General features: G+C 38.5%; 2 protein-coding genes and 1 long non-coding RNA gene across 4 annotated transcripts; 1 reads left to right on the top strand and 2 right to left on the bottom strand.

Moving 5' to 3' along the window:
- The first annotated feature begins 2,030 nt into the window (after positions 1-2,030).
- LOC148364781 (uncharacterized) lies at positions 2,031-4,758 on the top strand. The gene is made up of 3 exons (XR_015850644.1): positions 2,031-2,085; positions 4,479-4,584; positions 4,663-4,758. It is a non-coding gene; the product is annotated as an uncharacterized LOC148364781 (long non-coding RNA).
- Positions 4,359-9,562, bottom strand: tnni1b (troponin I type 1b (skeletal, slow)). Of its 2 annotated transcripts, none has more exons than XM_088337260.1 (7): positions 9,493-9,562; positions 8,697-9,023; positions 8,469-8,581; positions 8,272-8,403; positions 4,876-4,965; positions 4,637-4,813; positions 4,359-4,566 (listed from the first exon to the last, which is right to left on the bottom strand). In XM_088337260.1, exons 3-7 carry the CDS (start codon positions 8,475-8,477, stop codon positions 4,465-4,467), a joined length of 510 nt encoding a protein of 169 aa, XP_088193386.1. In that variant the 5' UTR covers positions 8,478-8,581; positions 8,697-9,023; positions 9,493-9,562; the 3' UTR covers positions 4,359-4,464. The 2 variants fall into 2 exon arrangements, with proteins under 2 accessions (XP_088193386.1, XP_088193387.1); XM_088337261.1 differs by lacking the exon at positions 9,493-9,562 and having other exon boundaries at positions 8,697-8,840; positions 8,919-9,260.
- Positions 9,563-11,964: 2,402 nt separating this feature from the next.
- On the bottom strand, positions 11,965-22,998 carry csrp1b (cysteine and glycine-rich protein 1b). The gene is made up of 7 exons (XM_088338981.1): positions 22,979-22,998; positions 17,992-18,072; positions 17,483-17,592; positions 15,165-15,333; positions 13,624-13,753; positions 13,454-13,547; positions 11,965-13,339 (listed from the first exon to the last, which is right to left on the bottom strand). Exons 3-7 carry the CDS (start codon positions 17,589-17,591, stop codon positions 13,263-13,265), a joined length of 579 nt encoding a protein of 192 aa, XP_088195107.1. The 5' UTR covers position 17,592; positions 17,992-18,072; positions 22,979-22,998; the 3' UTR covers positions 11,965-13,262.
- Between the last annotated feature and the right edge of the window lie 209 nt (positions 22,999-23,207).

Below are 23,207 nucleotides of genomic sequence, written 5' to 3'. Positions count from 1 at the left end.
GGTCCCCAATAACCGTGATAACCGAGGTCCCACTGTATATCTCCTCTACATATTCACCTATTAACTTTTGTTTGGTGTAACAGAGTTGAAATTTGATTGTTTTGAATGTTTTTTTGAATTCTCACAAAATCTGTGTTTTTGTTGTATTATTGTTAATATTCCGGTACCTCATTCAGTTGTTAAGTCATGGGCGTCTGCGACTGTTTTTTTCGTTTGGCACTATGGGCTTCAGCGCTTGCCGTAGCTTAAGTGAGTTTGTAAGCGTTGAAGGTAAGATGTGCCCAATATCAGTTGGATAAAAAAAATGCATATTTTGCTAGACATTTGAGCTGCTTTCGAAATTATTTTTGTATATAAAGATATATAAGTTGTGCTAAATGATGTATATAAAAAAGCACTAAATAAGAAGTTAAGCAATACAGCTTGAAATGAAGATGCAACGTGTTTTGATGCAAACACGCCACGAGGTGCGGCCTGTTGAGTGATGACCCGTTCTTTTGTATCTTTAATATTTTAGATAATTGCAGTCGTGAACAGAGGCCCCTGACTTTTGTATTGTTTTGTTTATTGAATGCAGGTACGTGTGAAAGTTATGTTCATTGTTATTATCGAAGTTTCATTATTAATGTGCTCGCATGTTGTCTGCTTGCCGTAGCTGAAGTGAGTTTGTAAGCGTTGAAGATAATTGCAGTCGTGAACAGAGGCCCCTGACTTTTGTATTGTTTTGTTTATTGAATGCAGGCAATAAACCCAGAGATTGTGAAACCTTGTGTCGTGCATGAAAGAGGGTCGCTACATTTGGTCATCCTGCGGTAGCTTCTATCTCGGTATCGTTTATTTCGTTGCAAACAAAGCGAGCGTTTGATGCTACTGTGGGCATGCGTCTGCCACTGTAGTGCCTCATTTCGACTCTCCTGCAAAATCCTCCCCCCCTCACGTGAACGCGCATTCTGCTGCGCTTCCGACAATAGCAATCGTATTCTATTTAATAAGCTTATTAAAACAATAAAACATTATTTTTTTGTTGAGTTACAGTTTTTGTTCTGTTTTTATTTTAAAGTTCGAAATAAAGTATTCATTCATTCATTCATTCAAATTTAAAATACAAGCATCAATGGTTGATATTGTGGTTTTGTTTACGAAATAGAAATGCCTACTATATTTTTCCTCCCAAAAATATCTTTATTTACAAATTTAATTTTAAAGTGTTATTAAAGGATATTTTAGTTACACTGATAACAATTGTTCCTGATTTTTTTTTTATTTATTTTTTTTTAGTTTGTTATTAAGAATATGTACGGAATGGGGCAGCACGGCGGAGCAGTGGTTAGCGCGTGTGCGGCAAAGTTCTAAGGTCTTGGGAACCTCCTGTGTGGTTTGAAATCCAGCTGCCGGACTTCCAGTGCTGAGTTTGTATGTTCTCCCCGTGCTTGCGTGGGTTCCCTCCGGGCACTCCGGTTTCCTCCCACATTCCAAAGACATGCATTTCAGGTGGATTGGCCGGTCCAAATTGTCCCTAGGTGTGAATGAGCGAGCGGGTTGTCTGTCCCTGTGTGCCCTGTGATTGGCTGGCAACCAGTTCAGGGTGTCCCCTGTCCCTTGCCCACTGCCCGATGATTGCTGGGATGGGCTCCAGCACCCCCGCGACCCTACTGAGGATAAGCGGTGCAGCTAATGAGATGAGATGAGAGATGTACAGAATGATATAACGAAAAACATGTACAATATAACATGTTAAACTACATAAATAAACACGTTTGGAAAAAAAATATGGTGTAAGATTATTTTGTATTTTGTAAGGGAAAATACGACAGTTTGTAAGGGCATGGAGCCCTGGAACTTGACAGGTATGATGATTAGTAGCTAATAGCATTAATTTTTCATGATTTTTTTTTTTTGCATATTGAGTATTGTTTGCCCTCACAAGAATTAGTTGATCTAATCAAATTGTGGAAAAAAACCAAAACCAAATACAAAACAAAACAAAACCCCTGCAACTACCGTGCTAGTTGTACAATTTCCGGGCTACACTTGAACGCGTCACGCCTGAAAAAGAGGTCGAAACGCTTTAAACAAACATCCCAGGTAAACAGAATAAAACGGTTTAAACTTGAACAAATGAACGTTTTCTGACTATTATGTCATGTAAACATTTATTAACAACATGGTGTGAGTTAGTCATGTTCACTCTAGAATAAAATCAATTTTTAACAAAGCTAATGCTGCTTTACAGTATTTACGGAACCGACAAAATGTTACATAATAAGCCGTTAATTGTTGTTGTTTTTTGCTGAATATGTTGACCAGGGTTTTGTTCAAAGCCTATGACGTTTTAAAAAATATCCAATTTAGTAGAGTTTTGAGATTATTGTTTGATTTTGAACATGTCCAAAAAAAAAGACATCAAGTGGTCAAACCACCATTAATATTTTCGACATTTTTGGGGCACTAAATAAACTAAAAGCCTTTAAGTAAACTGGTTAACATTCAATATTTAATATCCTAACACGCAAAAAGAAGACTTCACATATTAATATTCTGTTTTGTTTTTTAAAGAAAGAAAATATTTTTTAAATGTATTTGAAAAAATACATGCGTGGAAGTGCCTTCTCTTTCCACCAATAGAAGTTGATTTTGTTTAATCTGTACTGTATTTAGGGTTGGGTAGGATTACTTTAACTTGATTACTTTCAATTACTTTTGGATTACTCCAATACCAAATATGCTAATAAAAGACAAAAGAAACTAAATATGAATAAAATGATGACTCACAACACGTGGTAAGCTTTCTCTCCTGGCTTTGATCTCCGGCAAAACTAACATAAAATGCGACAGAAACAAAATGAAAATAAATCTAAACAGCTTGCCAACATCATTTTTGTCGTTACTCCCTAAGCCTGCACAAAATTTAGTCATTTTATTCATATTTAGTTTCTTTTGTCTTTTATTAGCACATTTGGTATTGGAGTAATCCAAAAGTAATTGAAAGTAATCAAGTTAAAGTAACCCTACCCAACCCTGACTGTATTACATTTTATTTTTTATTGAAAGAAAACGTACTTCTGCCTCAGGAATTCCATAATTATCAAAACGTAATGTAAAAAAAAAGAACTGGGAAAAAAATCTTGAACGACCAGTAATGTACTCATAGCTGCCTTTTCTGAAGGCTCAACAGTATTCAAGTTTATATTTTACATGTCCGTCGTTGGAGATTATTGAGAAAACACTGCCACCGTGTGGCTAAAGCTAAACTCGACAGCCCTTATATGGTGAACCTAAAATTTCAATTAGAATGATATTTATTGATAGAAACGTAGTGAAATATTGTTTACTACGAGATCAGACATGGCTCCCCAGGATAAACATGCACTAAAAAAGGAGAAAAATAAAATAAATAGAATGTCAGGATAAAAGGCCAAACACCTACTCCTCTTGTCGGTTGAAAATAGTTTGTGTAATATAGTGTAACAATCTGTGAAGCCCTTTGAGACTCTTCGTGATTTAGGGCTATACAAATAAAAATGACTTGACTTGACTTGACTTACAAATGACTGGCAGAAATTGTTACGGCGTCAGAATAATAGTGTAATAAAAAATGTCACCCATATTGAATTTGTCGGCATGTCATCAGAAACAGACACAACTTAAGCATCAGCCTGATTTATTCCTGGGAAGTAATTATTTTCAACAAAATCTCCATGCGTACTGATTTATGAAACCCTTGAATATTTATTTTAAGGTCATGAATTCATTCAAATTTGATTTTAAAGTCAGTAGTTCTGTATCTTCCATTCACAGAAGACCCAAGTTTTGGTACTTTAAGACAATAAGGCTTATTTGAATATTTACTAAAACAGTATCTCGATTTTTATCAACTTAGTTTGGTAAGATGTTGCATTTATTGCCAAAGCACAATGTTTTAAATGCTTTTGATACATTGACAACTTTAAGTCAGTCTCCAAGAACTAATTATATATTTTTTTCCTCTTTTTATTCTACCTTTATTATCTTATTTTTCAGTTTTTTTTATTATGCCTTTCGTCTTGGTGTGCCACGTATAGTCTCATTGTGAACAATGTTTACTTTGTTGTTATGAATAAAAAAAAAGACAATTCTAATTCTACTGATAGAAAAATATTAACATCTTATCCTTGATGATGTCATTCATTAATGAAATTGGAAATGTTGAAGGGAGGTGAAATGACATTTTGTTGCCTAACGCTTAATTATTTGAAGTTGAAAACTGAAAACTGAACAGGGTTCAGTAAAAGTAAAGCTTTAAATCATCTGCAGCAGATAAACGGGCAAATCTGTTCTGGAGTTTTTGTCGTAACATGAAATGACAGACAGCAAACACATTTTCAGATTGTGCTATATTTTTATTGTATTGTGGCAACAAAAGAGAAGGAAGCTCTGAAAAATTCTCAGTGAGTCTTTTTGAAACTGTTTATTGTGCATCATCACTTATTGGGGAGGAGCTTGAGCATCAAACATCTTCTTGCGGCCTTCCATGCCAGACATGGCCTCCACGTTTTTCCTCCAGTCGCTCACCTCCGTCGTCTTCTCCTGAAGAAGAAAGACACAGTGAGTAAAAGGAATCGTTCTGGCACTCCATCGCTGTCCATGGATTACTGACCTTTTCCGTGTCTTCCTTCTTGACAGACTTGAGGTTGGCTCGCAGGTCCAGGGACACTTTATGCTTGGATCCCAGCAGCGAGCGGAGAATGGCATCTGCTGAGACCCTCACACGACGCAGGTTAGGCCGCTTGAACTTCCCTCGTAGGTCCAGGACCTTGATGTTTAGGTCTTTGATCTAAGTGGCACCACACTGTTTATAAACAGACTGCTGTCGACACCGCCCGTGGGACTTCTTACCTCTCGGGTGTTGTGCATGACTTTGGCCTCGATGTCGTAGCGTTCCTCATCCACCACGTCTATTTTGGCATGGAGCTCTTCACATAGCTTCTGCATAATAGAGAATCAATTGATGCTTTATTTCCGAAAATAATAGAACAGTAACATATTTCCCCGTTTGCATCTATATATATTTAATTGAAAATTATTGTTATATTTTCTAGTAAAAAAAGTCAAAAATAACTAGATTTTAGTTTTATTTTTCCAAATAAATGTAAAAATTGTATAAATGATCTAGCAATGCAAATCATTATTTTACTTCATTTATTTTACCATATCATCTACTAAAATGATTATTTTACATGAGCTATTTTATTAGCTCTTTAACTATTTTTTTATTTAAGGAGCTTTATGAAATTTAGAACTCTCTGCTGCCATTTCTGGGCATATGTTATCATTGTAGCCTCCGTCAGCTTGGTCATTATGTGCATGCAAATACGTGCATTTCTTAGACATGCTCCAAAAAACCTTTTTCATCTTTATGGGGTTTGGGTTGATGTTTGAACTCTACTTGAAGCTTGCCTTTTCTTACTTTTACCATTTTCATTCTACACGGAAAAATAAAAACAAAAGAACAACCTGTTGAGAGCATTACATCACTCTCCAGCCCCCATTCTGGGAACCTAATGTGTTCCACCCCGAACAGCTCTGCTAAAAGTAAGATAAAAGCAGATAGGCACAGTGGAAAAAAAAGCATAAGAGCACTCTGAACTCAGTTGGGCATTGTTTACACATACCTGAAAGAGAGAAAAAAAATCTACTTTCAACTTTCTAAGGACACCTCAAATGACGCAGCCCACCTTTAACATAAGAAAAATAATCCTTACAGTGAGCACCATATAGAAGGGGAAATAATTAAAGGAATAGAAATAAAAAGTCAAATTTTAGGTACTTTTCTTTTTTACATTATTTTGTATGCTTTTTATAGTAAATTGTATAAAACTAATCACTATTAAAATTATTAGAGGTATTCAATGTTGAATATTATGTGTAGAATTTAGATTTTGCTCTTCTTAAGCTTTATTTGAGCTAAAATAACACAGTTAATATTACTTAAATGTTCTCAAGTTTGCCTTATGATCATTATCGAATCTTTAATTTTTACTGGAAAATTAAATAAAATATCTAAAAAATATGGTAAAAAACTGGAAATGGGCCAGTAAAACGTTGTTTTTATCATTATTATCATTATTATTGTAATAGATTTTTGCGGTGTGTAAAGGTAGGGCGCCCGCTTTGAGACTGGGAGGTCGCTGGTTCGCGCCTCGGCCGAGTCATACCTAAGACTTATAACATTGGTAAAATGGCGGCGCCCTCTGTTGGCTGCGGCTGCATCGGCTCGCTACAACGGGTCAGGTGTATCGACATTTCGTTCTGTGTACATTGTTACATAAAGAATGACAATACAAAGGAAATTATTATTATTATTATTATTATTATATATATATCTTTTTAGGGATGAGGTCTAATTGCAGCCACATTTGGATCAATTCTATCACGTAAACACATTTCTATGTAAATTGCCGAACAATTCGACTTGTAAATATACACCTAAAGCCATTTATTTAACTGTAGTATTTAGCTAGACACAAAAGTCAGCCATGTACCAAAGATAAAAGTTATATCTGCTAGTTGAATTGCTCATTTTAGCCATTACAAGATTCTCTAATTATGTTAATCAGTGCTTGTAAATTTTATCCGATTTATTTGAAATTTGAAGAACTTATACAAGATAACAAAATGCTCTGACAATTACAGGTTTTGTTTTGTTATGCACTGTATTTGAAAGTATTACAATGCACTTGATTTGTTATTATAATTCAATAACAAAAGAATGTACAATCAATACACCATTTTTAAGAATGAATTTCCAGTTTATTTTTTACTTTTTCATATTTTGTACAGAACTCTAGGAGGAAGAATTTTCCCAAAATCTGGATGGGCAGTTGTCTTCCACACAAAGCTTCGATTTTTGAACATGGAGCTTCCCTCAAATTGGTCCAAAATCAGTACCTGGTTTAGTTTCTTGTCCATCCTTAGTCAAAATGCGTCAAAATTTCATCCATACATTTCATACAGAATGTCAAGTTTCCTGAAGGAAAACACCCCGCAAAACAGGGAATTGATGTTTTGTTTTGTTTTTAAAACCTTTGATGTAAATTACCAACACTTTCTGTTGCCATGATTGTGTGGGGGCATAAGCAGATAACTACATTTGATGACGTTTCAGAAATCACTAAATACAGTAAATTAATCCCTCTAAAATCATCCCCTGAAACCAATTTTGAGCTTGAGTCGGCAGAAAAGAGTCTCAAGTGCCTGGAGCCTTTTGAACCAAAGAGCCATAATAGGAAAATATATAAATACATATTTTATATTTTAATACAAAACCTGCTCTCCAGGCAAAAGCTCATTTTCAGTGCATTTTATTTCACTGTGTTAAAATACATAGAGGGTCTAACTTTTTCGAGCTGTGAACTACTTTTTTTCTAATTTATTTTTTTACTAATTAGCGCACAGGGCACCTATTTTGCTATGCAGTTCTAAAATAACAACCCTATTATGTTCTTACTATGTTGTAACTATGTTATTGTGAGGCTAATTATTGAAATTAGGGTTAGATACACTAAAACACATTTTTTACTAGAAAATCAAAATGACTTAGCAATGGTGACCTATTTTCAGAACAGGTCCATGGGCACCTCAGCTATTATGAAGGGGCACCACATTGGAGACCCCTTCGTTAGATGATTTGATAATAGAATTTTTGCGTGTTTGCAGTTTGTTGTGTGGGTTTTTATCGTAAAGTGTGTCAAGAGTGAACATACATTATTTATTGAGCTTCCATATAAAAGACTACTTAGTGACTTTTGGAGTGTCACCTTGATTGTAAACTGTGGTTGAGACTGTGCCCTTTATATACTGAACCGAGCAATTCCTGACGACAGTGTTGCTTCCGCAATGCACGCACCAAACTCAAATTTGAGCTTATCAGAATTGGGATGCTACATAGGATATTTGCACAAGTAGCATTTTATCTTAGAGCCGTATGCACTCGTGAAAACAGCAATACCTGGCTCACGAGCCTTAGGTTCCGGACCCCTGGTCTGGAGGATGCAACATATCTGTCAGGTTGGGTGATGTTAACTTTTGGGTCACTTTAGCCATTATTAGTGTTCCTTCAATTTCAACTTTTCCTTGAGATTTGGTCAGGTGTCTTACAAACAAGAGCAGCACACTCAATGAAAGTTGAAGAAAATTGTCAAAGACATATTTTTTTCCAAACTTTCTCAGAAAATATACATTTTACGAATTGTTGCTCAATCAATGGCTAAGTGTTGCAAAACCTTCAGGTACCTGCAGCTCCTCCAAGCTCATGGAGTTGATGTTTAAAGGGGGTGCATTCTCTTCAAGGTACTCCTCCTTCTGCTTCTCTTTCTCCACCAGTTCCTGCTCCAAATCTTCTTTGGCCTTTGCCACCATCAAACTCTGCAGCACAAACACACACTTTTTTGCCTTCCTCCACGTTTTTACACATTTCACACAAACCTCACCTTAAGCATTAGCTTGCGAGAAGCTGAAATTTTCGATTTCTTCTGCGTGCAATAGGAGGACGCATACGTTACAATTGGTTTTAACACAAAGTGTCAAAAGTCTTACCTCGATTCTGTAGTGGGAAGTATTGGAAACAAACGACAGAATTAATGTCATCACAATGATTGTGTTACCTAATCAGTCTCGCAAAATAAACATAGAGGAGAGAGAACAAACACAACACTTACACTTTCTCCGGCATCTTGGCTATCTCAGTGACCCTGAAAGACAAAAATAACACCTTTTGGGGCCCCCAAAAGGATCTTAATACACTTTCCACTCCAGAAACATTCCTGCACATTGATGAGCGTCTGGCCTTTCCCAGAATGGAACTGGACTCAACAGATATTTATCAAATTACTCACGCGCGGGTCTTATTGTTCGTTTGTTTGTTTTATGTGAATGCTTACCCCGTATTAGCATGTCTTAGTTGTAAAAAGGCCTGCTGGGTAAGATCAAGCTGTCAGGCGGCCCGCCATCCCTTGTCCACACCCTCTTGTAGCGCTTATTGCATTCTTGCATTAGCCAAAAAAAGGCCAAGTGATGGCAGACGTGACAAAACAACATGGCAACAACTAGGGTAATTCTAAACTATAATTATTCTGGGAATGCTGGGAGCGTCCAAGAAACACAATAAGATTGATAATTTTTTTGCATCGACTTAACTAATTGGAAATCTCAAACCCAACAATGACAAGAAAAACAAATGGAGAAAATCCGCGAAGTAGCGACGCCTCTTCAAAAATGCTTAAAAAAAAACAAAAAAAAAAACTTTTTTTTTTTTAATTTTATTTTATTATTATTATTTTTTAGACACGGGAAGCTCTGTACCCGCGAACGTGGAACCGCGAAGTAGCGAGGTCCCACTGTAGATAATGGATGGATATCCATTCTTCCTAAAATGTCCTATTAAATTCATCAAATTATATGTAAATAACTATTTAAATATGAAGAGTGTTAGTAGTATTGTGAGGAGTTACGTACCTCTGCAGGAAGATGATGTGAGACAGCAAGTGATGGGTGGAAAAAAAGCAGTGGAGATATTTATCCCTCCGTTGCTTTTTGTCCCTCCTCTTTTACTTGATATGAACGCACACACATTCACACACTCGCATGCTGGTTCCATCATGAATAAAGACAGGCAACATTGACGCAGATACATGAAGTGTCTTTTGCATGTCACTAAGATGGCAGTTGCGGTAAAAAAAGGCCTTAATGTCAGAAAACATTAAAGGACAAGCATGCTCTGATGTGGCCTCTTTATTTGCTTTTATTGTGCTCACAGAAATGCTGCCAGCGAATCATATTAAAGAAAGAGCAATGTTGGTTAAATGTGTGCTTGTCTTAGCTGTTCCTTACTATTAGTTCTTATTCTCTGATCTATCTCCAAGCACAATTATGTCCATTTGAAACAAATATTAGTCAAGTCATGTTTATTTGTATAGCCCTTAATCACAAGGAGTCTTAAGGGGCTACACAGAACGCAGATTATTAACTACGGACTATTTTTTTTAAGGCACGTGGCAACAAACAACTCATTATAAAATTAACGAATAATATAAAATAAAAAAAGGGGTGAGGGGGTTCTCCTCCTCACTCTCTTATAATATTGCTGTCTATTAAACCTGGGACAGACATTTTCACATGCAAAATTAGAGTCATCAATGCAGCCCAGAAAATCCTCAGCAGCCTTTTATCCAGTCTTATTTTAATACATATCGCTAACATCCATCCATCCACCCACCCATCCACCCATCCATCCATTATCTGCACCGCTTATCCTCAGTAGGGTCACGGGGGTGCCAAAGCCCATCCCATCTATCTTCGGGCAATGGGTAGGGGACACCCTTAACTGGTTGCCAGTCAGTCGCAGGGCACACAGGAACAGACAATTCGCTCGCTCATCCACACCTCGGGACAATTTGGACCAGCCAATTAACCTCAAATGCATGTTTTTGGAATGTGGGAGGAAACCGGAGTGGCCAGAGGAAACCCACGCATAACATGTAAACTCCACACAGGAGGTTCGATCTCATGACCTCAGAATTGTGCCGCACATGCGCTAAACACTGCGCCGCCATGCTGTCCATGTTGCCAACATATTATAGTTAATTATCAACTGGGGTGAAGAAAAAACAAAGGGAATTGTCCAAAAGTCTTATACCGTGTGTGTTCATTTTTGTACATGTTTTTTTGGGGCCCGATAATATGTTCTTATTTTTAGTGTTCATCAATTGTGAAGACTGTTTTGATAGTTTATGAGAAAATAGGCTTTCTAGATTGACCAATAGTGTAACATATTTTAGACACCTTAGAGAGACGTGTTTTCGTCTTTTACTTTTAAACCAAATCAAGACCTTTTGGAGTGTCACGGTTGCCATGGCGCCCACTTGGCCGCGCTCGTGTGTGTCACGGTTGCCATGGTGCCCAATTGGCCCCGCCCATGTGTTGTTAACTGCGGCTCGTTTAGAGATTGACTTTCCATGTATATAAAGCTCACCGCTCTCTTGCTTCAGTGTCAGCCCGTCAACGAACGCATGCCCCACAAGACGTGGGTTCTGCATTCCGGTATTGTTCCCGTTTATTTTTATGCTGTTTGATTTCGGGTTCCAGTTTTGTTTTCCGTCTATTCTGGTCCTGTTGGTTAGTTTCTCCAGTTTTGGTCCCCGTCTAGTTTCTCCTGTTTATTTTCGTTACCCTGATTCGTTATCGATCTCGTCGGTCTCTGGCGTCCGGTCCTTCCACGCCAGACCGGCTTCCTAACGTGCATGACTCCCCATTTCCCATAAAATAAAAAGCTTGTGTGAAAACGTCACGCGATTGGGTCCTGTATCTGTTCTGGTTCTGACATGGAGAGTATTTAAACATCTGTTACTGTGAAGATAAAATCATAATACATTGATGCCGAATATATTTTTTCAAGCATAACGATTGTGAAATTAGGGTAGGAAAAGTCAACATTCTATACCTGTCAACTGAGACGGTTTCCCTGTATTTTATACTTTTTTGATCTTTTCAAATTGTGTACACTGTATAACAACTTTTTTTCACGGGGATTTTCTTTTTTTCTACAAAGACCCCCATTTTTTTGCTCACTTCGGCTCTTATCTAGATCTACTCAGGCACTGGTAGCAGAGGACAACATCATCAAAGATTGTCTAATGAAGATGAAGTCTGCGAAACGCTGCATTACTATGTATAATAACACTAAATTTTCTGCAAGTGGAAAACTAACTCAGAAGGATGGTGAAAAAATGTTTTAGTTAATTGCTTTTTGACACAAATGTTCTTTGTGTTTATCTTACAGTATGTCTTGCATTGAGTAAACAGGGGCGTTGTGATTTTAAGGTTTAATGATAAGGGAATCCTGCAAAGTGTTATTTAGTGATTGGGTGGGCAATATGACCCAAATCTCTCCAATGAAAAAATAAAACCAAAAGAAAACTACAAAGTAACTGAGCCAGAAATCCATATTTTATTTCAAATGCATTGATTTTTTTTCATAAATCTCACTTCACTTCACCTCACGTCACTTATATACAGTGTGCATGATACGCGATGAAAGCTGCAGCTGCTAGTGCTGTTAAGTGGCCACAAATGCAAGCATGATGATTTGACAGATATGTTACTTGCTAATGGAAAAGGCATTGTGTGTTTGCTCACCATGGCGAGCGGTTCAATGTGTTCCTTTGGGGGGGATAAGTCTCAAAATTCTTAACAAAAATAAACTGACATTTTTGCTTATTTTTTATTCACCAATATATTAACAACTTTGTCATTGTTTTGGCCATTTATAATGCTTTCGCAGCTCATTTGTGCTTGTTAAAAGTTGAAAGTGTATTTTTGAACTTAAAAGCGAGATTATTTGTTTTAGAAGAAAGAAAACTACGCTCAATGAAGATACTCTTGTTTTTATACTTAAGGCACATTTTTTCCTTTTTTGTCCAAAGTGAGACAGTCTTGCTGTCTTGATAGCGGACGCTATAAACATAATTTTACCAAATCAATAAAGGGGTCAATCATATGTGTGTTGCTAATACTAAATACTGTACAGCCATCTTGCGCCCAAGTGCGACAGGGAGTTATGCATTGACCGTTTACATTAGATGCCTAAATGTTTATAAATAATCTTTATAAATGAGACAAATGGGACCAGAATAGGCAGTGTAATCATGCGGACTTCTCATGTAAACTACTATGTTAACTTACTTCTGGGTAACGCTGCAGTCCAATAGATAGGGTGCTTGAGGTATACTCTATTTAATTAAACATCCATTTCCATATCGAAGTTAAATTTGGATTTGTAAGACAGAAACAGATCTTTATCTGCCTTTCGGTCAGGTGTTAACAAGATATATAAACGGATAAAATAAAACAGATTTTTGTCACAAAAAACTAAACCCAACATTACAGTGTCACCAAAATGTTCTTTTAAACAATTCATAGATCATTTTCAAACAGCAATTGTTTTTTCTTCAAAATTGTACAATTTTGTCGTGTGACAATCAAAGGTTATTTTCACCTATTCATATATTTTTTTTCTGCTTAAGTGCTTCAAAACTGCTTGGTTGCATCAATACTTGACTTAATTACGAATTCTTATTTAAAGTATTTGGAAGCTTTAGTTGACATAAAAATCGGCAAAATATTGTGCTTTGTTTTCCATGTAACAGGAGTAGCGTAGGGCAATGGACGTGAAAAAGCAGCACGGTTGATGACATTGACAAGACAGAGGTCTGTTGAGGCTTCAGGATTTACTGGGAATGAGCCAGAGCTCCTGCACCCTGACCAAAACCGAAGCCCTTGGGTCCAAAGTTCTTAGCATAACAACCTGCAAGAACAGAACACAAATGCACTACTTTTATTTACTTTAGCTGTTATATAAGTAGTAAATGCTAAACTCCAAAACTTTAAAAAAAAATAGGCTTCATAATGAATACTGCACCTTTACAGAAAATCTGGCCGTCCCTATCTGCAACAGTGGTGGACTCCAGTCCTTTTCCGCAGTTTGCACAACGGAAGCAGCCTTTGTGCCAAGACTGGGCAGGAATAGAAAAAGTTAAGTTGTTACCGAAAGAATTCAATTACTGACATAGGTGCAAAGGATTGGAATACATTGCCGCCGCCAATAACTTTCTCTGCCGCATAAACAGTTTTGTCGCAGCGTGGACAAACATCAGCACCACCAGCTTTCTTGGCAAATTTGGAGGCGTTGGGGTTATTGGTGGGATGGTGCGGAGTTTCTCTGCCAATAAAACAGAACAATATTATGTTATAAGCATTGTCAAAAAAATGTCTTACATTTTCTGATATCACATATTTTTTATTGTTTTATTATTCTGTTCTTGTAACATTTCAATAATGAGCAGCATCAATTACAATCAATGAGGCTTTTAAGTCTTTCGGACTTTGATGTCAATTGATCTTAGTTGTAAATGCACCCATCGGAACTTAAAAAGTGTTTGAAAAATTTGACATAAATAACCCTAGATTTTCCTCCCCATTCCCCCTATAGATGAAATTTCAGACTGAAACAAGGGTCATTCAATGAACAATATATTTTTTTTAGTATAAAAACTTCCAAAAAGAAGCTGACTTTTAATTTTTTTGGTTTTGTTTTTTTGCTTTTTTCAAGGGGATTTATTTTCTTTTTCAGGTGGAAAAAAACCTGGGGGGGGTTGGAGATTAACAAAGATGGCTGACCAAGATGTAAACTCCAGGGTTGAATCACGGTATGTTATCAATGTTTTCATTGCTGAAGGGTGTAAACCTGTGCAAATTCATAGAGAGCTGTTAAAACTGTTAACTGTGTGTATTGCCAAAAGTCTAAAAAGTGGAACACATTGATTGAAGTTAAGGTGGCCTGTGAGCGATTGGCTGATAAATCAATCCAAAGATTTTTTTACGCTGAGGGAATATGGTTTATTCATACATGGAATAAAGTGTGTGATAGAGCTTAGATATTGAAAATTAAAAAGTAAGCTCCTACTGTATACCAAAAACTGAATGACTCTCGTATTACCACAACATTTTCTCAAATAATTTCTTTATTCTATTGTGTTGATCGCCATTTTCCCAAAAGCAGCATTTTTTTTTAATCTTGTCTGATGCAAATATGATTTACGGAGTTAGTAAGCAACTATTTGTCCACTTTGCTATCACACTGAGAGCTTTCCTGTATCCGGAGTCTTCAAAATCAAAATTAATAAAGTTACGAATAATCATTATTTTATTTTTTAATGTTTTAACTTCTAGCACCACTTTTTGGTGAGGAAAATTGTTACTGTTGTTTTTTTGTGTAAAATCAATTAGGGATGGACAAGTGCAAATAACTAACTATAAGGAATCAGTCCTTACAACAGTGGAAAAAAAAACCCTTGGCTGCCCCTAGTGGCGGTTTTGCATTTAGAAACTATATAAATATTACATTTTCATTACTTCCATGCATTTTAAATGTAAATATTTTGGAAGTATTTTTGGGCATTTAAAAAATATGAGATATTTTATGAGGAGGGGGAAAACAGTTTTATGTACTGTGGGTGTTAGTATCCGGTATCGGTATCAAAGATTATTAGACAGTTTTGATGCATATTAAAACAAATAGTATTGAGGAGCCTTTAAAACAAATCAATGCATGTAATACATTATCTTCTTACACTGGAGGCTTAATTCCAAGACCCTGCCCTGCATCCATGCTGAGGGTCCCCGCTCCACCTCCAAAGCCATAGCCTTTCGGCCCGTACTTCTTGCCGTAGCATGACTTGCAGTAGATCTCGTCCCCGTGCACGGCCACTGTTGTGCTGTCCAGGTTCTTCTTGCATACCACTTGCAATGAAAGAAAAGCCAGCATGTTGACTGGATGTATTTAGAGACTAATTCATACATGTATTTGCTTCCCATTTCCTGTATCAGGTAACATCACTAGGGGTAGTACAACTAACTTTCATATACGTCTAACAACCCTGTTTTCCTTGATGTACCATAAAACACAAATACATTGTTTCAAAAGAAATTCTACCAAAGGAAACAATTGTCTTTGAAGGGACTGTGTTATAATATTGCCTTTTATTACACAATCTCCGTTACAGTCATGTTTAGTGATAATTGATAAACAACAAAAGTCATGTTTATTTTTTAGCCCTTAATCACAAAAAAATTAAAGGGATGAGCAGGCCACCATTACATCATCCCCTGATCTGGGGACAGACATTGAGAATTAGCCTTGGATAAAATGTTTTAGTATATGACATGAGTTTAAAGTACCATTGATAACCTGTATTTAAAGTTTTCAAACAGATGTTATAAACTAATCATTGAATTATATTTCTTATCAAGCTTGAGCAGATATTACTAATAGACACTCACAAAGCATGTTATGCTTGTTTCAATATAATGATGTTATGAAAGGATTCTTTATATTACAATTAACGTGCATTTTTCTGCCGTGTATTTATAATATAAACTCCTAACCTTCCGTGTCAAAAAGACATTTCTTCTGAAACATGTTTGTGGCTTACAAAAAGGCCCTCTGCAATCTTGTCCTCTCACATGTACTTTTATAACATTAGATATACATAAAACTATACAATTGCTCTGAATTAAGTGTCATAACCATAACTATTTACTAATTGTGCTTTTTATGAAATCATCATATCATCGGGCAGTGGGCAGGGGACACCCTGAACTGGTTGCCAGCCAATCGCAGGGCACACAGTGACAGACAACTCACTCGCTCATTCACACCCAGGGACAATTTGGACCGGCCAATCCACCTGAAATGCATGTCTTTGGAATGTGGGAGGAAACCGGAGTGCCCGGAGGAAACCCACGCAAGCACGGGGAGAACATACAAACACGGCACAGTAAGTCCGGTAGCTGGATTTGAACCCACACAGGAGGTAGACCTGTGCCGCACATGCGCTAACCACTGCGCCGCCGTGCTGCCTAATTAATCAATCAATGTTAAATACTATATTTAGCTTGACACATTAAACACTTTAAAAATGTTTTTGCGACACAATTGAACAAAAAAAAAATCACAATTTGTTCCATTCTTTTGTCTATCCATCCATTATCTGCACCGCTTATCATCAGTAAGGTCACGGGGGTGCTGGAGTCCATCCCAGCTATCTTCGAGTAGGGGACACCCTGAACCAGTTGCCAGCCAGTCGCAGGGCACACAGAGATAGGCAACTCACTCGCTCATTCACACCCAGGGACAATTTGGACCGTCAAATTAACCTCACATGCATGTTTTTGGAATGTGGGAGAAAAAACGGAGTGCCCGGAAGAAACCCACGCAAGCACTGGGAGAACATGCAAACTCCACACAGGTTTTCATCCCATGACCTCAGAACTATGCCACACACTCGCTAACCACTGCACTGCCGTGCTGCCCCAAATTTTTAATCAAATTAAATGAAAACGATAATCAATTCGCAAAATACTTAAAAGTGGCAGCTTTCTTATGAACATTTGTTCAAACTTAGATTACACCGATTTGTTTTTATCACATTTTATTTTATCATGATTAAAATAAAATGTCTTTTCTTACAGCATTCTTTTTGATTCGCTCTATATTCTAACTTGCCGTCATTAAATTCAGTATTTCATGTTTTTTAAATATCCCTCATTATTTTTACATAGAAGGGGGCAATCCAATATTTATAGGCTTACTTTTGTGGATGTACTGTTTCAACGAATTCCCCACTTTTGCCGGGATTTATGCAGTAAAGAAGCAGCATAAATCCTCTCAAATGGCACTTGGCATTAAGAAAAGCAAACAACTGCGTGTCATAGATAAACACTTTCCTCAAAGGGGAGCGTGTGTGTCTTCCGCTTCCATAAAAGGACAACTTTGTCAGATGTTTCCAGCACCATATAAGGACTACGACGTGTCAAATCACACGTTTACTTTCTGGAATCTCTGCATTTCACGCAGATACTTGACACTCTCGGTAGTCGAATTACTTACTGCAGAGGAAGCAGGATTTATGCCAGCTCTTCCCTTCACATTGCACTTCCTCTGCAAAGTAGACCGTCTTCTGGCAACAGCCACACTTGTTTCCTCCTCCGAAAGGCATCCTGGAGACATGCAAGTTAACTGTTTGTTGGTCGTCTTAGACATCTAAACTCTTATATGGATAATACTGTAATCCATGTTTGGAGAAGAAATATGTAAAGATAGTAGCTGAACACAGTCTGAACACACTTGCAAATCTCACAGAATTCTCAGTAGCATACTCAGGCTTTGTGAACCAGACATTCCTTGGTGGTGACATCAGGTCAAGATGAAATGTTTCTCACTAAGTTCAGTGTTTAAAAATGCGTCGATTAAAAACCACAATTCACTGTTTTGAGGTTTTTGATTCATCCTATCTGACTTAATCAAAATAGAATCAGAAAGTAAACATGGAAGCTTTAAAAGATGAAAAATTTGTAAATATTCTGACAAAAATGACTAAGAGGGAGAATCAACCCTACCTGGATGGATGTTGTCTCACTGTCAGTTCTTCGTCAACTGTGATGAAATAGTAAAGTGCGAGTTACTCTCAGGACATTGAGCTGATCGGAGGGAGGAGTTGGAGGCGTGAGGGAGGGAGATAGACAAGACACAAAGGGGGAGAGAGAGAGATTAATTTGCTTTATAAAGGTTACATAATCAATTTATTTTTTCCAAAGGCCACAAAGGAATAAAACAAAAGTGTACTGGTAATACAATAATAGATTCAGATTAAAAAGTTCCTCATTTCTCTGTGCTGTGTGGTCGAAATAACCTGTATATTTAATGCATCAACTTCATCACTCACTTAAACAAAAAAAAAACCCTCTTGAATGTCTTTTAGGGAGAAATACATGTTTCTTCAAAGGCTGGTTTAATTCAGAACAATGGCCTTGTTCTTTTTTCCACATTTGTTTAGGACCATGGATGCCACAACATTTTCACACATACTCTAGCAGTATGTTTGTCTTTAATGTTTTTTCTACAACTGGTTTCCTATGATGATTACTCTCTTTAATTTGTGGACACATACGTTGCAAAAGAATAAATAAGATAATTCACAATATTGACCGAAATGTTAGTTATTGGTCAGTCTAACTGCCGCGACTTATTGTCAAAAACTGCTGTGAACATTGACAAATGTCACATCACACAGAGTGACTTTAAAAATTTAGGTGTCATATTTGACCCCGATCTTTCCTTTCAAACACACGTGAAGAAAATTACTGGAACCGATTTCTTCCATCTTCGCAACATTGCTAAATTTCGTCCTATGCTGTCTCAGTCGAATGCGGAGATTATAATTAATGCGGGGCGGGTACTTAGGGAGTGCGCCGATCAGCTGGCTTGTGTACTAACAGACATTTTCAACACCTCGCTAGACCAAGCCAAAGTACCATCATGCTTCAAATTTGCCAACATCATCCCAGTGCCAAAGAAAACCCAGATCTTATCACTCAACGATTACCGGCCCGTTGCACTGACTCCTATCATAATGAAGTGCTTCGAGAGACTGGTTAAAGAGCACATCACCTCCAGTCTCCCCTCTTCATTCGACCCCTTTCAGTTTGCCTACAGGACAAACCGCTCCACCAGGGATGCCATCTCCTCTGCGCTTCACCTGAGCCTGACACACCTAGAGGAGAAGAACACCCATGTGCGGATGCTGTTCCTGGACTTCAGTTCAGCATTCAACACCATCATCCCACAACATCTGGTAGACAAAATGGGGCTTCTGGGTTTCAACACCCCCCTGCGGAACTGGCTGCTGGACTTCCTCTGTGACAGACCCCAATCTGTGCGGATAGGTCAGAACAGTTCAGATGTCATCTACCTCAGCACGGGCTCCCCCCAAGGCTGCGTCCTAAGCCCCTTGCTGTTCACCTTGATGACACACGACTGCGCCCCTAGGTCCGCCACAAACCACATCGTGAAGTATGCTGACGACACAACGGTGGTGGGCCTCATCAGGGATGACAACGACCTGGCCTACAGAGAGGAAGTGGAGCAGATGGTGGGCTGGTGCAAGGACAACAGCCTGGTCCTGAATGTTGACAAGACTAAAGAGATCATTGTCGACTTTAGGAAAAACCAGCCCAACCATGCCCCACTTTGCATCAACAACAAGGCTGTGGAGGTTGTCAGCAGTATCAAGTTCCTAGGGGTGCACATCACAAACAAACTCACCTGGTCCGTGAACACTGCATCTCTGGTTAAGAGGGCACAGCAGCGCCTGTACTTCCTGCGGAGGATGAGGAGAGCCCACCTGCCCCCACCGTCCCTCATCACATTCTACAGGGGCACCATAGAGAGTATCCTGACCAGCTGTATCTCTGTGTGGTGTGGAGGCTGCAGCGCTACCGACTGGGGTAGTGTGAGGAGGGTAACGAGGACAGCGGAGAAAATAATCGGGACTACACTTCCCTCCATTCAGGACATTGGCCAGAAGCGCTGCTTATCCCATGCTAAGAACATTACCGGGGACCCCTCTCACCCCCATCATGGACTATTCACTCTGCTAGCCTCTGGGAAGAGGTACTGCAGTGTGCGGTGCAGGACCACCAGGCTCCGCAATAGTCTAGTCCCCCTGGCCATTAGACTGTTAAATGGTCAATCTAACATATAGTTAACTTAAATCTAAACGGCTGCTAATTTGACTTTTGCACTAGTGGCAGTTTTTTTATAGCTTGCCACTCCTTGCACATTTGATCTCTGCAATATTGTTACTTACAGTGTTACAGTGTTATTGTTTACAATATAATGGTACTGTGTACCTGACTTGTTAACCTGACTGCCCATCTTGCACATCTGGTTAGCGTCTCTTCTTGCACTATCGGCACTATGGTAAATAACACAATACAGCTTTATTTATATCTGTACACTGAAGGACACTGAGGGAAACTGTGGGAGTCAGATCCATCGACATTTCGTTCTGTATACACGTGTACTAGAATGACAATAAAGTAGATCTGAATCTGAATCTGAATCTGATACCTCCTGTCTCGATTACTGCAAAGCACTACTCTGCGGTCTCCTGAAGTCCAGAATCAAGAGTCTTCAGCTGGTGCAAAATGCTGCAGCGAGGCTTTTAACTAGGACAAAAAAGTCAGATCACATCACGCCGATTTTGGCTAACCTGCATTGGCTCCCTGTTAGCCTAAGATGTGATTTAACTAGGATAAGAAAGTCCGATCTATGTTCCGGTCCGAAGCCTTCGTTCTGAAAGCGCCGGTCTACTGGTGATCCCAAGAGCCAAGAAGTGTTCCGCAGGTTCGAGAGCGTTCTCCATCCGGGCACCGGTGCTGTGGAATGCTCTTCCCTCTGAGATCCGATCTGATCTGCAACCTCAGTGGAAATGTTTAAATCAAAGCTAAAACACTTCTGCTCTATAGCAAATGAATAACCTATATTTTTTGTTGTCAATATCTCTGTACTATTTGTAATTGCAACATCTATTGCAGCCTGGTCATCCTGAAAGGGGGATTACCACATGTGCGGTCCCTTCTCAAGGTTTCTTCATTTTCCTCATTTTTAGGTTTTTGAGTTTTTCCTTGCCCTCATGTTGGTTTCAGATCAGGGGATGGTGTAATAATAGTCTGAAATAATAGTCCGTGCAATAACCTGTGCAGCCCTTTGAGACTCTTTGTGATTAAGGGCTATACAAATAAAAATGACTTGACTTGACTTGACAATAAAGCAATAGTGTATGCAAAGTACATGCCACCATACATACAATGCACCTGCAAGTCAGCAGCAAATGCAGACACCTTTACAAAAAAACATATCAATCCATTATCTGCACCGCTTATCATCAGTAGGGTTGCGGGGGCAGTGGACAGGGGACACCCTGAACTGGTTGCCAGGCAGTCGCAGGGCACACAGAGACAGACAACTCTCTCACTCTTTCATACCTACATACAATTTGGACCGGCCAATAAACCTGACACACTTGTTTTTGGAATGTGGGAGGAAATCAGAGTGCCCGGAGGAAACACATGTAAGCATGCAAACTCCGCACAAGAAGGATGGTAGCTGGATTTTATCCCATGACCTTGTTAAGAATGTTTGTGTCATGTTTATCCTCTTACGGAAACCATAGCATTTTCCAGTATCAAAAAGCATCAGGGAGCCACTAGGGGGAACCAAAGAACCACACATGGCTCTGAAGCTGCTAGTTGCAGACCTTTGATTTGATGCATGGATATCAATGTGGTTTCTTTGTTAATTTTTATTTTAAAATCTTTGCAGCATCTGGTTGATCATCACTGCTCAAGGTGGCCAGCTTGATTTGTCTTCTCGCAACTTTCACTTGACAATAGGCCTAATTCCTAATGAAATACTTAAGTTAAAGAGATGGAACATTTAAGTGTAAAATTGAAAAAACGCCGGTTTGGATTCAGTATAAGGGGCTTTCTTCTCAACTGAGAAATAACAAATGTGTGAGTTGAAAAGTTGGCTAGGGAAAACTTTCTTAAAGTAAACTGTAGCTGTTTGTTTGTTTTGTTGGTTGGTTGCTTGGTGTGTCGGTCGGTTGTTTGGTTTGATCAACTGTTGGTTGGTTGGTTGTATCCCTTAACCACAAGGGTTTTAGGGGCACCAATTCCCATGGTGTGTCTTGGGCATGTACAGCTTGTTGGCGCTCATCCCTCTCCGGTTTACACTTGACTGAAATTCCCACCTCTATTAAAGACGCTAACAAAGCATTAATTAGTTAGTTTCTCACTGTATGAAATGGTATAAGTCTCTGGCATCAGCAAATATCCACTAACAGGAGCAAACATATGGATGAAAAGTGAAAAAAAAATAAAAATGTCAATTAATCCATCAACACTACCATCAAATGCATTTCAAACACATGCAGTTATTATTTCATTTCATTTCATTTCACTTATGTTCACCAGGGGTTCTGGAGCCCATCCCAACAGACTTCGGCAGTGAGCAGGCGGCACCCTGGCCTGGTTGCCAGTCGCAGGGTGATTGACCTGCCATGGATGTTTTTGATATAGGAGGGACCGGAATACCCGGAGAAAACCCACGCATGCACGGTGAGAACATGCAAACCCCATACAAGGAGGCCTTTAGCTGGAACTGAATCCTGGTGTCATGAATTGTGATGTCAATGTGATGACCAGTTTTCTACCATGTGGTCTTGAAAATACCAGTCATTTCAAAATTATTCTTTAGGAAAGTGATTTTATGTACTGATGTTTTCGGTACATGTTCAGCACCGTCCGAATGTTTGTACAGAACACTAAAACCACATGATAACTTTATCACGTGTTGAATTATTATCAGAATAGCCACTGTTTAAAAAGCTAGTGTATTCCAATTTCGTGTTATAGCACCTACTATTTTTAACTTGTTTTGCAATACAATTTTAATCTGTATTGGACTCCTAGTCGTTAGATAAATGTTATAACCCAGAAAAACAAAAAAAGGATTTAAATAAAGAATTGAGTGTTTTCTTACATTGTTATTTTGCACCTTCTACTCTTCTGGGAAGTCTTGACACAAGATGTTCGAGCAAGTGACGTTGTCCGCCTGCATCCTTCTTCGTTCGCTTGGAGCATCACGCGAAGAGACAACTACGGAATGAAGACATCTATTTATAGCCAGCCTTTCGGACACCGCTCACCCTGGCTACAGTGCTATGAGAGCGGGAGAGAGGGAACGCAGAGCGACGCTGGAATAATCCGGA

Source organism: Urocampus carinirostris, chromosome 6 (assembly GCF_059441175.1).
Source record: "Urocampus carinirostris isolate Australia breed hairy pipefish chromosome 6, RoL_Ucar_1.0, whole genome shotgun sequence".
In the NCBI taxonomy this organism is placed as follows: Eukaryota; Metazoa; Chordata; class Actinopteri; order Syngnathiformes; family Syngnathidae; genus Urocampus; species Urocampus carinirostris.
This window is presented reverse-complemented; position numbering and strand designations above follow the sequence as displayed.

Bases quoted from the DNA above. Each gene is read 5' to 3' on its own strand.
- tnni1b (XM_088337260.1), bottom strand. The intron at 4,966-8,271 runs GTACCTGAAGGT...TCTATTATGCAG, and splicing joins TGAGCTTGGAGGAGCTGCAG to AAGCTATGTGAAGAGCTCCA. The intron at 4,567-4,636 runs GTCAGTAATCCA...TTTCTTCTTCAG, and splicing joins AGAAGGAAGACACGGAAAAG to GAGAAGACGACGGAGGTGAG.
- csrp1b (XM_088338981.1), bottom strand. From the start codon at position 17,591: ATGCCTTTCGGAGGAGGAAACAAGTGTGGCTGTTGCCAGAAGACGGTC. The intron at 15,334-17,482 runs GTAAGTAATTCG...TTTCATTGCAAG, and splicing joins TAAATCCTGCTTCCTCTGCA to TGGTATGCAAGAAGAACCTG. The intron at 13,548-13,623 runs GTATTCCAATCC...ATTCCTGCCCAG, and splicing joins AAGTTATTGGCGGCGGCAAT to TCTTGGCACAAAGGCTGCTT.